This window comes from Oncorhynchus kisutch, linkage group LG16, assembly GCF_002021735.2.
Source record: "Oncorhynchus kisutch isolate 150728-3 linkage group LG16, Okis_V2, whole genome shotgun sequence".
Classification (NCBI taxonomy): domain Eukaryota; kingdom Metazoa; phylum Chordata; class Actinopteri; order Salmoniformes; family Salmonidae; genus Oncorhynchus; species Oncorhynchus kisutch.
In genome coordinates this window covers 41,089,363-41,100,772 of record NC_034189.2, presented here as the reverse complement: position 1 = coordinate 41,100,772, position 11,410 = coordinate 41,089,363, and the positions used below count along the sequence as shown (strand labels likewise).

The 11,410-nt window shown below is 49.0% G+C and overlaps 2 protein-coding genes across 2 annotated transcripts in view; one reads left to right on the top strand and one right to left on the bottom strand.

The window, feature by feature from the left end:
• Positions 1 to 2,665: 2,665 nt before the first annotated feature.
• On the top strand, positions 2,666 to 9,024 carry LOC109884437 (desmin). Its single transcript, XM_031792418.1, has 9 exons — positions 2,666 to 3,419; positions 5,304 to 5,364; positions 5,744 to 5,839; positions 6,715 to 6,876; positions 7,059 to 7,184; positions 7,502 to 7,722; positions 8,191 to 8,234; positions 8,522 to 8,610; positions 8,942 to 9,024. The coding sequence occupies exons 1-9, from the start codon at positions 2,806 to 2,808 to the stop codon at positions 8,981 to 8,983; spliced, it is 1,455 nt and encodes a 484-aa protein (XP_031648278.1). The 5' UTR covers positions 2,666 to 2,805; the 3' UTR covers positions 8,984 to 9,024.
• Positions 9,025 to 9,619: 595 nt separating this feature from the next.
• LOC109878158 (transmembrane protein 198-B-like) overlaps positions 9,620 to 11,410 on the bottom strand; it is a 32,410-nt gene continuing 30,619 nt past the window's right edge. Inside the window, 1 exon segment of the mRNA XM_031792420.1 lies at positions 9,620 to 11,410. This exon segment is cut by the window's right edge and continues 730 nt beyond it. The gene's annotated coding sequence lies outside the window, so the exon portion shown is untranslated.

Here is an 11,410-nt window from a genome sequence, read left to right as displayed (position 1 = left end):
GGGTTGAGCTGGGGTGTGGACAAGAAGCTAGGGTTAGGGTTATGGTGGAGGCTAAGGTTAGGGTTGAGCTGGGGTGTGGACAAGAAGCTAGGGTTAGGGTTATGGTGGAGGCTAAGGTTAGGGTTGAGTTGGGGTGTGGACATGAAGCTAGGGTTAGGGTTATGGTTGAGGCTAAGGTTAGGGTTGAGCTGGGGTGTGGACATGAAGCTAGGGTTAGGGTTATGGTGGAGGCTAAGGTTAGGGGTGAGCTGGGGTGTGGACATGAAGCTAGGGTTAGGGTTATGGTTGAGGCTAAGGTTAGGGTTGAGCTGGGGTGTGGACAAGAAGCTAGGGTTAGGGTTATGGTTGAGGCTAAGGTTAGGGTTGAGCTGGGGTGTGGACATGAAGCTAGGGTTAGGGTTATGGTGGAGGCTAAGGTTAGGGTTGAGCTGGGGTGTGGACATGAAGCTAGGGTTAGGGTTATGGTTGAGGCTAAGGTTAGGGTTGAGCTGGGGTGTGGACATGAAGCTAGGGTTAGGGTTATGGTTGAGGCTAAGGTTAGGGTTGAGCTGGGTTGTGGACATGAAGCTAGGGTTAGGGTTATGGTTGAGGCTAAGGTTAGGGTTGAGCTGGGGTGTGGACAAGAAGCTAGGGTTAGGGTTATGGTTGAGGCTAAGGTTAGGGTTGAGCTGGGGTGTGGACATGAAGCTAGGGTTAGGGTTATGGTGGAGGCTAAGGTTAGGGTTGAGCTGGGGTGTGGACATGAAGCTAGGGTTAGGGTTATGGTGGAGGCTAAGGTTAGGGTTGAGCTGGGGTGTGGACATGAAGCTAGGGTTAGGGTTATGGTGGAGGCTAAGGTTAGGGTTGAGCTGGGGTATGGACATGAAGCTAGGGTTAGGGTTATGGTGGAGGCTAAGGTTAGGGTTGAGCTGGGGTATGGACATGAAGCTAGGGTTAGGGTTATGGTGGAGGCTAAGGTTAGGGTTGAGCTGGGGTGTGGACATGAAGCTAGGGTTAGGGTTATGGTTGAGGCTAAGGTTAGGGTTGAGCTGGGGTGTGGACATGAAGCTAGGGTTAGGGTTATGGTTGAGGCTAAGGTTAGGGTTGAGCTGGGGTGTGGACAAGAAGCTAGGGTTAGGGTTATGGTTGAGGCTAAGGTTAGGGTTGAGCTGGGGTGTGGACATGAAGCTAGGGTTAGGGTTATGGTGGAGGCTAAGGTTAGGGTTGAGCTGGGGTGTGGACATGAAGCTAGGGTTAGGGTTATGGTTGAGGCTAAGGTTAGGGTTGAGCTGGGGTGTGGACATGAAGCTAGGGTTAGGGTTATGGTTGAGGCTAAGGTTAGGGTTGAGCTGGGGTGTGGACATGAAGCTAGGGTTAGGGTTATGGTTGAGGCTAAGGTTAGGGTTGAGCTGGGGTGTGGACAAGAAGCTAGGGTTAGGGTTATGGTTGAGGCTAAGGTTAGGGTTGAGCTGGGGTGTGGACATGAAGCTAGGGTTAGGGTTATGGTTGAGGCTAAGGTTAGGGTTGAGCTGGGGTGTGGACAAGAAGCTAGGGTTAGGGTTATGGTTGAGGCTAAGGTTAGGGTTGAGCTGGGGTGTGGACAAGAAGCTAGGGTTAGGGTTATGGTTGAGGCTAAGGTTAGGGTTGAGCTGGGGTGTGGACAAGAAGCTAGGGTTAGGGTTATGGTGGAGGCTAAGGTTAGGGTTGAGCTGGGGTGTGGACATGAAGCTAGGGTTAGGGTTATGGTGGAGGCTAAGGTTAGGGTTGAGCTGGGGTGTGGACATGAAGCTAGGGTTAGGGTTATGGTGGAGGCTAAGGTTAGGGTTGAGCTGGGGTGTGGACATGAAGCTAGGGTTAGGGTTATGGTGGAGGCTAAGGTTAGGGTTGAGCTGGGGTGTGGACATGAAGCTAGGGTTAGGGTTATGGTGGAGGCTAAGGTTAGGGTTGAGCTGGGGTGTGGACATGAAGCTAGGGTTAGGGTTATGGTTGAGGCTAAGGTTAGGGTTGAGCTGGGGTGTGGACATGAAGCTAGGGTTAGGGTTATGGTTGAGGCTAAGGTTAGGGTTGAGCTGGGGTGTGGACAAGAAGCTAGGGTTAGGGTTATGGTTGAGGCTAAGGTTAGGGTTGAGCTGGGGTGTGGACATGAAGCTAGGGTTAGGGTTATGGTGGAGGCTAAGGTTAGGGTTGAGCTGGGGTGTGGACATGAAGCTAGGGTTAGGGTTATGGTTGAGGCTAAGGTTAGGGTTAGGGTTGAGCTGGGTTGTGGACATGAAGCTAGGGTTAGGGTTATGGTGGAGGCTAAGGTTAGGCTTGAGCTGGGGTGTGGACAAGAAGCTAGGGTTAGGGTTATGGTTGAGGCTAAGGTTAGGGTTGAGCTGGGGTGTGGACAAGAAGCTGAGCTGAGGTCTAGCTGGCCACTGTGAGCTCAGTCGGGCTGCTGTGACAGTCAGGGTGGACACAGCCTCCCAGAACCCTCCTGTCACTCTGGAACACAATCTGAACCGAATACCAGACCCCACACCAGGACCTGTGACAGTCCATTCTGGAGAGGGAGGGAGGGGGGGGGGGGGTGAGAGACGGAGAAGGGAAGAATTGGAGTAAAGACGGAAAGAGGGGAGGGTATATAGAGGATTTGAGGGAGGGGCTATGAGGGGGTAGGTACTACAAATAGCCAGAGTGAGTTCTGTGTGTCCCTCAGTCAGCCTCCCTGCTTTAGTCCACTCCAGCAGCCATCCCAGACCCTTCTCCTGCTCTAGCCCAGACCCTTCTCCTGCTCCAGCCCAGACCCTTCTCCTGCTCCAGCCCAGACCCTTCTCCTGCTCCACCATGAGCTCCTACCGCTCCTCTGCTCAGTCGGCCCAGTCTGGCTCCTCCTCCTACCGCCGCACCTTTGGCGCAGGGTACAGCCCTGCCATGTCACATTCCCTCTACAGTAGCCGGGGCTCGGGCGGGGGGCTCGGACTTGGACATGGCGGCTCCGGGCACATCTCCTCCCGGGTCTACGAAGTCACCAAGACCTCCGCCTCACCCTCTTACTCCGGCTACCGCACCTCGTCTCACTTCGGCGGACCTGTGATGTCATCAACCGCACACGGTTCGCGGTCCTACGCAGGGATGGGGGAGACGCTGGACTTCAGCCTGGCCGACGCGCTGAACCAGGAGTTCCTCCACACGCGCACCAACGAGAAGGTCGAGCTGCAGCACCTGAACGACCGCTTCGCCAGCTACATCGAGAAAGTTCGCTTCCTGGAGCAGCAGAACGCTACGTTGGTGGTGGAGATTGAGAGGCTGCGGGGTCGTGAACCCACACGCATCGCCGACCTGTACGAAGAGGAGATGAGGGACCTGCGTCGCCAGGTGGAGGCCTTGACCAATCAGAGGAGCCGTGCCGAGGTGGAGAGGGACAACCTGGGAGAAGACTTGGACAAACTCAAACTCAGGTAGGAAAGAGGGGGAGAAGGGAGGAAGAGAGGCGAGAGGAGCAGGATGAGGGGGAGTGGAAGGGAAGGAGGGGGTAGGAGACTGATGAAGAGCAGGGGGAGAAGGGGGGAAGAGAGGCAAGAGGAGCAGGATGAGGGGGAGTGGAAGAGAAGGAGGGGGTAGGAGACTGATGAAGAGCAGGGGGAGAAGGGGGGAAGAGAGGCAAGAGGAGCAGGATGAGGGGGAGTGGAAGAGAAGGAGGGGGTAGGAGACTGAGGAAGAGCAGGGGGAGAAGGGGGGAAGAGAGGCAAGAGGAGCAGGCTGAGGGGGAGTGGAAGAGAAGGAGGGGGTAGGAGACTGAGGAAGAGCAGGGGGAGAAGGGGGGAAGAGAGGCAAGAGGAGCAGGATGAGGGGGAGTGGAAGAGAAGGAGGGGGTAGGAGACTGAGGAAGAGCAGGGGGAGAAGGGGGGAAGAGAGGCAAGAGGAGCAGGCTGAGGGGGAGTGGAAGAGAAGGAGGGGGTAGGAGACTGAGTAAGAGCAGGGGGAGAAGGGGGGAAGAGAGGCAAGAGGAGCAGGAGGAGGGGGAGTGGAAGGGAAGGAGGGGGTAGGAGACTGATGAAGAGCAGGGGGAGAAGGGGGGAAGAGAGGCAAGAGGAGCAGGATGAGGGGGAGTGGAAGAGAAGGAGGGGGTAGGAGACTGAGGAAGAGCAGGGGGAGAAGGGGGGAGAAATATGGCAACTAGAAGTTACTGTAAAACTACTGATGTAAATAGAACTTTATAAATACATTTGATTGATTGAATAATTGCTCAGTTGATGTTAGACTGCAGGGGTGTAGTTTCTGATTGGTGGATGAGTGGATGAAGGAGAGGATCATGGGTACGATTAGAGAGAGGAGAACTCTAGGAGTGTAGATCCTAGTGTAAAGTAAGCGTGACATTTCAGCCACCAAAAGCAGCACTGATATCATGGCTGGTTCATGCATACAGTCCCCTGGGATTTCAGTCAGTGCCTCTCGATTAGCTGTTGGGGTTTTGCTGGTTTGTTTGTTGTGGTTACAGCAAGTATTTTTAAACTTGGTCATATCGCTCAGTACAAGTGGACTGATTGTGAGGTGCTGTTGAAGACGTTGTGCATTTGGATTCTTACTGCAAGTAAAATAGGACGTGTTTTCCGCTTCAGGTTTTATCAAATGTGTGATAGTCTTACTGCCATTTGCATAGCTGCGCGATCAGCATGCCCCCTCTGCTGTTGAAGTGTAGGCCTGGATGACATATTAAATATGCAGTGTATGTGTGGGGCTGAGCGGCAGCACAGAATCTTCCGTGGCATTCTCATTCAACCCGTGAAATAGGAGAGAAGCGCTAGCGATTAATGCACCCAAGTGCAGAGTCTTGTCCCAACTCCAGTGGACCAAGTCAACAAGATCCATCCCCCACCTAGCCCCTGAAGGACTAGACCCAGCCTCCTTCTGAAGGACTAGACCCAGCCTCCTTCTTACTACATTAGGGTATGGTCGAAGCCTCTAGCCCTTACAGAGGCATGTCCTTACTGGCGCCATGGGTCCGACTCTATAAAAGGCCAGGAATTAAAACATCTGTATTCAGACAGATACAATCCAGATCTGGCCATCTGTCAATACGGCCTCTTGGCGTCTACAGCTGGAATTCAAAATGGGGCTTGGGTTTGGATTATCACCACATTTGCACGTTAGATCCACACGGCAGTCTTAAAGTCCATATCAAACTATTTCCGGGTGGCAAATCACTTGTCATAAGACAGGTGAAGCACCTAGTTAAATAAAGGTTAAATCAATTAAAAAATACAAAATGAAAGGTGCGGACACATAAAAGACACAATTGTGATCGGGTCTCACTCCATCTCTTTGTTCGACTGTGTTTCCAGGCTGCAGGAAGAGATCCTTCAGAGGGAGGACGCAGAGAACAACCTGGCTGCTTTCAGAGCTGTGAGTCCAACACTATTAAATCAACACAGGTTATGAATATGATAACATGTTCATGTCTCACTACTAGTATTTTCCTTCCTTTTCATCGAAATGCAGACCGGATCGTCATTTGAACTGCCACCCCGCTGGGCACAGACATCAGTCGGTTTAACGTTAATATTGTTTTGACTTCTCAGCTAAAATAAATCACTATATCATTGGATTTAGGTTCAAAGTTGCGTGAAAAAAAAAAACGAAATGCCCTTAGTTTTCCACGTTGATTCAACGTCATCACATTTATTTTGGGGGGTTGAAATGACGTGGGAACAATGTTGATTCAATCAGTTTTTGCCCAGTGAGATCTGTTGAATTCATCTCCTCTAACGTCTGTCTGTTCTAGGATGTTGATGCTGCCACTCTGGCCCGTCTAGACTTGGAGAGACGCATCGAGACCCTACAGGAGGAGATCGCCTTCCTCAAGAAGATTCATGAGGAGGTACGTTACTCAAGTCTGTGTATTTTAATATCCTATGTGTTATTACAGTTGGTCTGTCTGTCTGTCAGTGCATCTGGTCATTGGTCATTCCATCTGTCTGTCTCTCTGTGGTAGGAATGAACAAAAACACACACACACACACACACACACACACACACATAAAAACAGACACATCACACACTTATACACAAACACACACACACAAAATCTCTGCAAGCGCAGTGGGCAGTTGGCACTGAGCCTGTGGGCTGCTGTACAAGGTCTGTGTAATCTCCTACAACAGACTCATTACTCTCTGAGACAGGAGTGGATACACACAAACCAAATCAAATCAAGGTTTGTGTCACATGCTTCGTAAACAACAGGTGTGGACTAACAGTGAAATGCTGACTTGCCGACCCTTCCCAGCAACGCAGAGAGAAAGAAAATATTCAAATGATAGAAAAGTCAAACGTGTAATAATAGATACACGATGGGTGACGATAACTTGGCTGTATACAAGGGGTACCAGTACCGAGTCCATGTGCAGGGGAACAAGGTCATTGAGGTAGATATGTACATATAACTAGGAGTAGAGTGACAGATCATAAACAGTAGCAGCAGCGTACGTGATGAGTCTAAAGGATCAATACAGATTGTTAAATAGTTAACCAATAGCTACACAGACTAACTATTTAGCAGACACTCACACTGTTTTATAAAAGGTGAAGCAACACTATTTGAGTGGGTGTGTGTGTGCCTCTTAACAGACAATGGAGAAGAGAACTCTGCAGAAACCTTAACCTATCGACCTCCCCCTTCCTCTCTACTTCACCTCGCCCCTCCCTCCTCTCTACCTCTCCCCACCTCCACCTCCCTCCACACCTCACCTGCAGGAGATCCGTGAGATGCAGTCCCAGATGCAGGAGACCCAGGTGCAGATCCAGATGGACATGTCCAAGCCGGACCTGACAGCTGCCCTCAGGGACATCAGGGCCCAGTACGAGGGCATCGCAGCCAAGAACATCTCAGAGGCTGAGGAGTGGTACAAGTCTAAGGTGATTGGGGGGTGGGGAGACAGAGAGGAAGGGGGAGAGAGGGAATTGGGAGATTGATAGATAGAGAATAGAGAAAGAGAGAGAGATCAATCAAAACATTTGATTTACAAGAAAATGTCTCTGGCTCTCGATGGGGGGGCGCAATTACTGTGATGTCAGACAAAGTGATGTACTTCCTGTAGGTGACAGACCTGAACCAGGCGGTGAACAAGAACAACGAGGCTCTGAAGCAGGCCAAGATGGAGACCATGGAGTTCAGACACCAGCTCCAGTCCTACACCTGTGAGATTGACTCACTTAAAGGCACTGTAAGTCTCTCAGTCTGAATACTATCCTCACGACACCATTTATTCCTCCTCATTTAATCCTTCCATTTAATCCTTCTGTTCTTTCATAAGTCTTACCACCACGCTTTCATTCCTCTCCTTCTCATTTTCTTCACTTTGTCCTTGCCTGGTCTGCAAGTTCACTTCCAAGAAACATGACGGCACACTTCTCCATGTCAATCTCTTTCTCTAATTTCTCTCCCCCTCCCCTCTTCCACCCTCTCAACTCCTCCACCTCACCCCCACCCTCCTCCTACCACTCTCCCATCCTCCCCCTAACCCCCTCTCCCTCCCGGCAGAACGAGTCTCTGATGAGGCAGATGAGAGAGATGGAGGAGCGCCACGGGCGGGAGGCCGGCGGGTTCCAGGACACCATCTCCCGTCTGGAGGCCGAGATCGCCAACATGAAGGATGAGATGGCCAGGCACCTGAGAGAGTACCAGGACCTGCTCAACGTCAAGATGGCCCTGGACGTAGAGATAGCAACCTACAGGAAACTGCTGGAGGGAGAGGAGAGCAGGTATGAGGAGGGAGAGAGAGGAATGAGGAGAGGAGAGCAGGTTCGATTGGGGGGGGGGGGGTGACAGAGAAGCAGGAGGAGGGAGGCAGGAGAAAGGGATAGAGGAGGGCAGGAGATGGAGTGATAAAGGAGAGAGAGAGAGACAGAGGAGAGAGAGAGAGACAGAGGAGAGAGAGAGAGAGAGAGAGAGGATAGAGAGTTAGAGGGCAGGAGAGATGGATAGAGAGATAGAGGGCATTTGAGATGGAGAGAGATAGAGGAGAGCAGGAGAGATGGAGCGATAGAGGAGGGCAGGAGATAGGGGAAAGAAAGAGAAGACAGTGGCAGGGAGTTGAAGGAGGGCTGAAGGAATAGAGTGAGGAGAAAGGTGGAGAGTGCTGAGGACAGAGAGGTGATGGATTATCTTGTTTGACAATGGTATTTGGCATCACTGCTAAAAACTGACATCCCCCTTCTCTCCCTCTGTAGGATTTCCCTGCCCATACAGAACTATTCCACCATGACTTTCCGTGGTAAGAACACACACACTGCATTTGTCAAAAACTGCTGCAAAATAGATGAGTTACAGCATCACGCCACAAGAGGGCACAATTGATACAAGTAGCTAAGGCTTTTGCAGTTTACTTCAGCAGAAATCGAAAGTGACAGGATGGAACTTCAAATGATCCTCACTTGAGCCCTCACTGCTGATGCATAAATAGAACCATTCATTCATTGATTTTAAGGGGTGACGCAAAATTAAAAAGGTGAACAGAGTTGTTGTAAACCAGATGAATATTTAATTATTCTGTCTGGACAGAAACGAGCCCAGAGCATCATCATCGCGTTGCTGAGTCACACTCAAAGAAAAGTGTCCTTATCAAGACCATCGAGACCCGCGACGGAGAGGTAACACACACAAACACCCTGACAGAGACACACCTGTTTGTAGTGTGAACCTAGAGATAGCGCACTAACACACCCACAGACTTGTATTTGAGAGAAAATCTAAAACTCCTCTCCTCCCGCTGACAACAATGTAAATCCACCGAAGGTTTCCGTTCCACCCGACTCAAGTTCTCACAAGCCATACTGTTCTATCAACACACATTGTAGCTTTACCTTGCACCTGTATCTTTCCTAATAGTATAACAGGCTTGTCATCTCACTTCTGATACACCAATCTCCAGCTTTCTTTTCCTCGAGATACAGTAAATGTCTCCTTTGTCTCCCCCTATAGGTGGTCTCTGAGTCAACACAGCACCAGCAGGATATCATGTAACGGACAGCAGAAGAGAAGATGAAGACCGCGGGAAGACAAGACGAAATGAAAAGGACTTTAACAACTCACCCTGGTGGCCCTTAGCTGTTCTTATTTGAAAGACGTTAAGTGTTTTAAAGACAAAGGTCGTTCCCTCGAGTTAAATGGTCAAAAAGCTGGGTGACTTCAAGTACGAGCCGACCTGGTTGTAACTTCCTACTACATCTATGTGCACCGTTTGCCTTTATTTATGACTATATATATATATATATATATATATATATATATATATATATATGATACTGTACGTTCTATCACAAGGCTGACGTTAGTATGAGGAGGGTTCTCAATGGACAGAGAGACAGAGGAGAGGGGTGAGAAGGGAGAGATGTGTCTAGGGAAAAGGAGATGTGTGTGTGTGGTGGTGGGGGGGGGGGGGGGGGTGAAACAGGTGAGACAAAATGAAAGATGGAAAGAGGGAATATGGAATGAGAGTGAGGCTGACAATCGCTTATGCTGTTCTGAATGGTGGGCCTATAGGTTGGTTAACAAATAAAACAAACAGCGACACATGGTCACCAGATTCAGTCTGCCAGTCTCTGTACCGGTCTATCATGTTCTCTGTGTGTGTGTGTGTTGAATTAACAGCCAAAGACATTGTAGAAGCACTTTGTTTATCATATATAGGCCCATAAAAACACATGCTTTAATAATAATAATAATAATAATAATAACTTTTAATAAGAAGCATGGAATATCACCAGCCTACATTTATGAGGCTGCACTCCTGAAGTCAAAATGTCAATAAATGACCTGATAAATAAATATACATACAGTACTTCAGAAAGGACACGTTATTTCATATAAATAAAATCAAGTATCCTAAAATAAACCCATGAGAAAAACTAAAACAATCAAATTAAGCAAGAAATACAAGGAAAAAAGTACTGTAACAGTGTTTATGTACAAGACAGAAGGTCAGAAGAATGAGGAGGGAGACAGTGAGGAGTTACACATCTCTACTGTTTGTGCTGTACCGCCATCTCTGTCATAGCCTGGTCCCAGATCTGCTTGTGCTACCAAGCAAACTCCTTGTCACTCATTGTCATGCTAAAGCATGTTTGACAAGACATTGAGTGGCAAGGAGTTGACATGATGGCTTAAACAAGACTGGCACTCAGGCTAATTTGCTAACACTTCCTATGAATGCATCTTCATAATGTACAATAAGCGCATAATAAGTGCTCATGAATAACAATTTAATCTCTATGCATTATTGTGCATTATACATAGCTCATAAGGCATTATACATGTGCTTATAATGCATTATTAAGAAGCCATTCATGAGAAGTGTTACGAACTATGCACGTGGTTGTTAGATGTGGGGCGATCAGGCTAGAGGGGGATAGGAACCATTGTCTGGTGAGGTGAGGAGGACAATGCCACGGGAGACAGATAAGAGAGGGGGACAGGAACAGGAAGGGACCACTGAGTCATGCAGCCAGGTAGGTTTCCCCTGGAAGATTCTGGGAAAGGAACTTCCGATTCTTATACCATGTCCTGACCCCACAGCCCAATGGGGGCAATCCTAATAATAACAACAAGCCTGTATTATATTATCACAGTCTGAGTCAAAGACAAGAATAAACCATAGACGTCCTGTCATTTACTGATACACTACAGACAGAATGTTTTGGCCCATATTCAAAACACCAATGCACATTATGTAGGGGTTCTTTGTTAGGCTATCCTCTGTGACCTGAATGGTCCTCTCTGTAGAGTGGATGGGGAGTGGTCAATACTTTCGTTGTATTGGTCGATCGTTTATTCTGACCCCTTTCTGTTTTGAACTCTTTATAGACCCCTTACTGACCCCGTGCTGACTTCCTGTAGTGTTCCTTTTGGTAGAGCCCCGGGCAGGTTAGACCAATCGCCATCCACTGTTTCCTTGCTTGCTCCCTGATTGGTTCACTGTTGCTCCTCTGCTAGACATAGGCCTACCCTCATTCCTATCGCAACAACTTTGTCTGTCACTATAACAATATAGCACGTTATCACATAGTCTCTCAAATGTCTCATTCAGTGACCACTGCCGATAACCCCTATCCCACCGCTGAATGGTACAGTCCAAGTAAGGGCAATCACAAGGCACCCATAAATCCACCGGATCTCCCACCTTCCGTTAAAGAAGGGGGAATTCAACCTGCTTTCCAAAGACGGATATCATCCAGCACCAAGAATGCATAATGCTTCCTCTTAAAAGACACATATTCTTCTCCTTCCCAGGAGGTGATCTGTTGTTGGGCTTGCATGGCACAGAGCATGGCACAGAGCAGGGGGTGTTTATTACTAGTCAATTCTCATCAGAAGGTCCCAACTCCATAGAAGGATGGAACCGTAGAAATGCAGTACAAAGGAACTGCCTGTTGACGACAGGGAACGATTTGA

What these genes read in the sequence shown, in the direction of transcription:
- LOC109884437 (XM_031792418.1), top strand. Translation starts at nt 2,806, where the DNA reads ATGAGCTCCTACCGCTCCTCTGCTCAGTCGGCCCAGTCTGGCTCCTCC. An exon ending in TTGGACAAACTCAAACTCAG is followed by an intron (nt 3,420 to 5,303) that starts GTAGGAAAGAGG and finishes CTGTGTTTCCAG; the next exon opens with GCTGCAGGAAGAGATCCTTC. An exon ending in TTCCACCATGACTTTCCGTG is followed by an intron (nt 8,235 to 8,521) that starts GTAAGAACACAC and finishes CTGTCTGGACAG; the next exon opens with AAACGAGCCCAGAGCATCAT.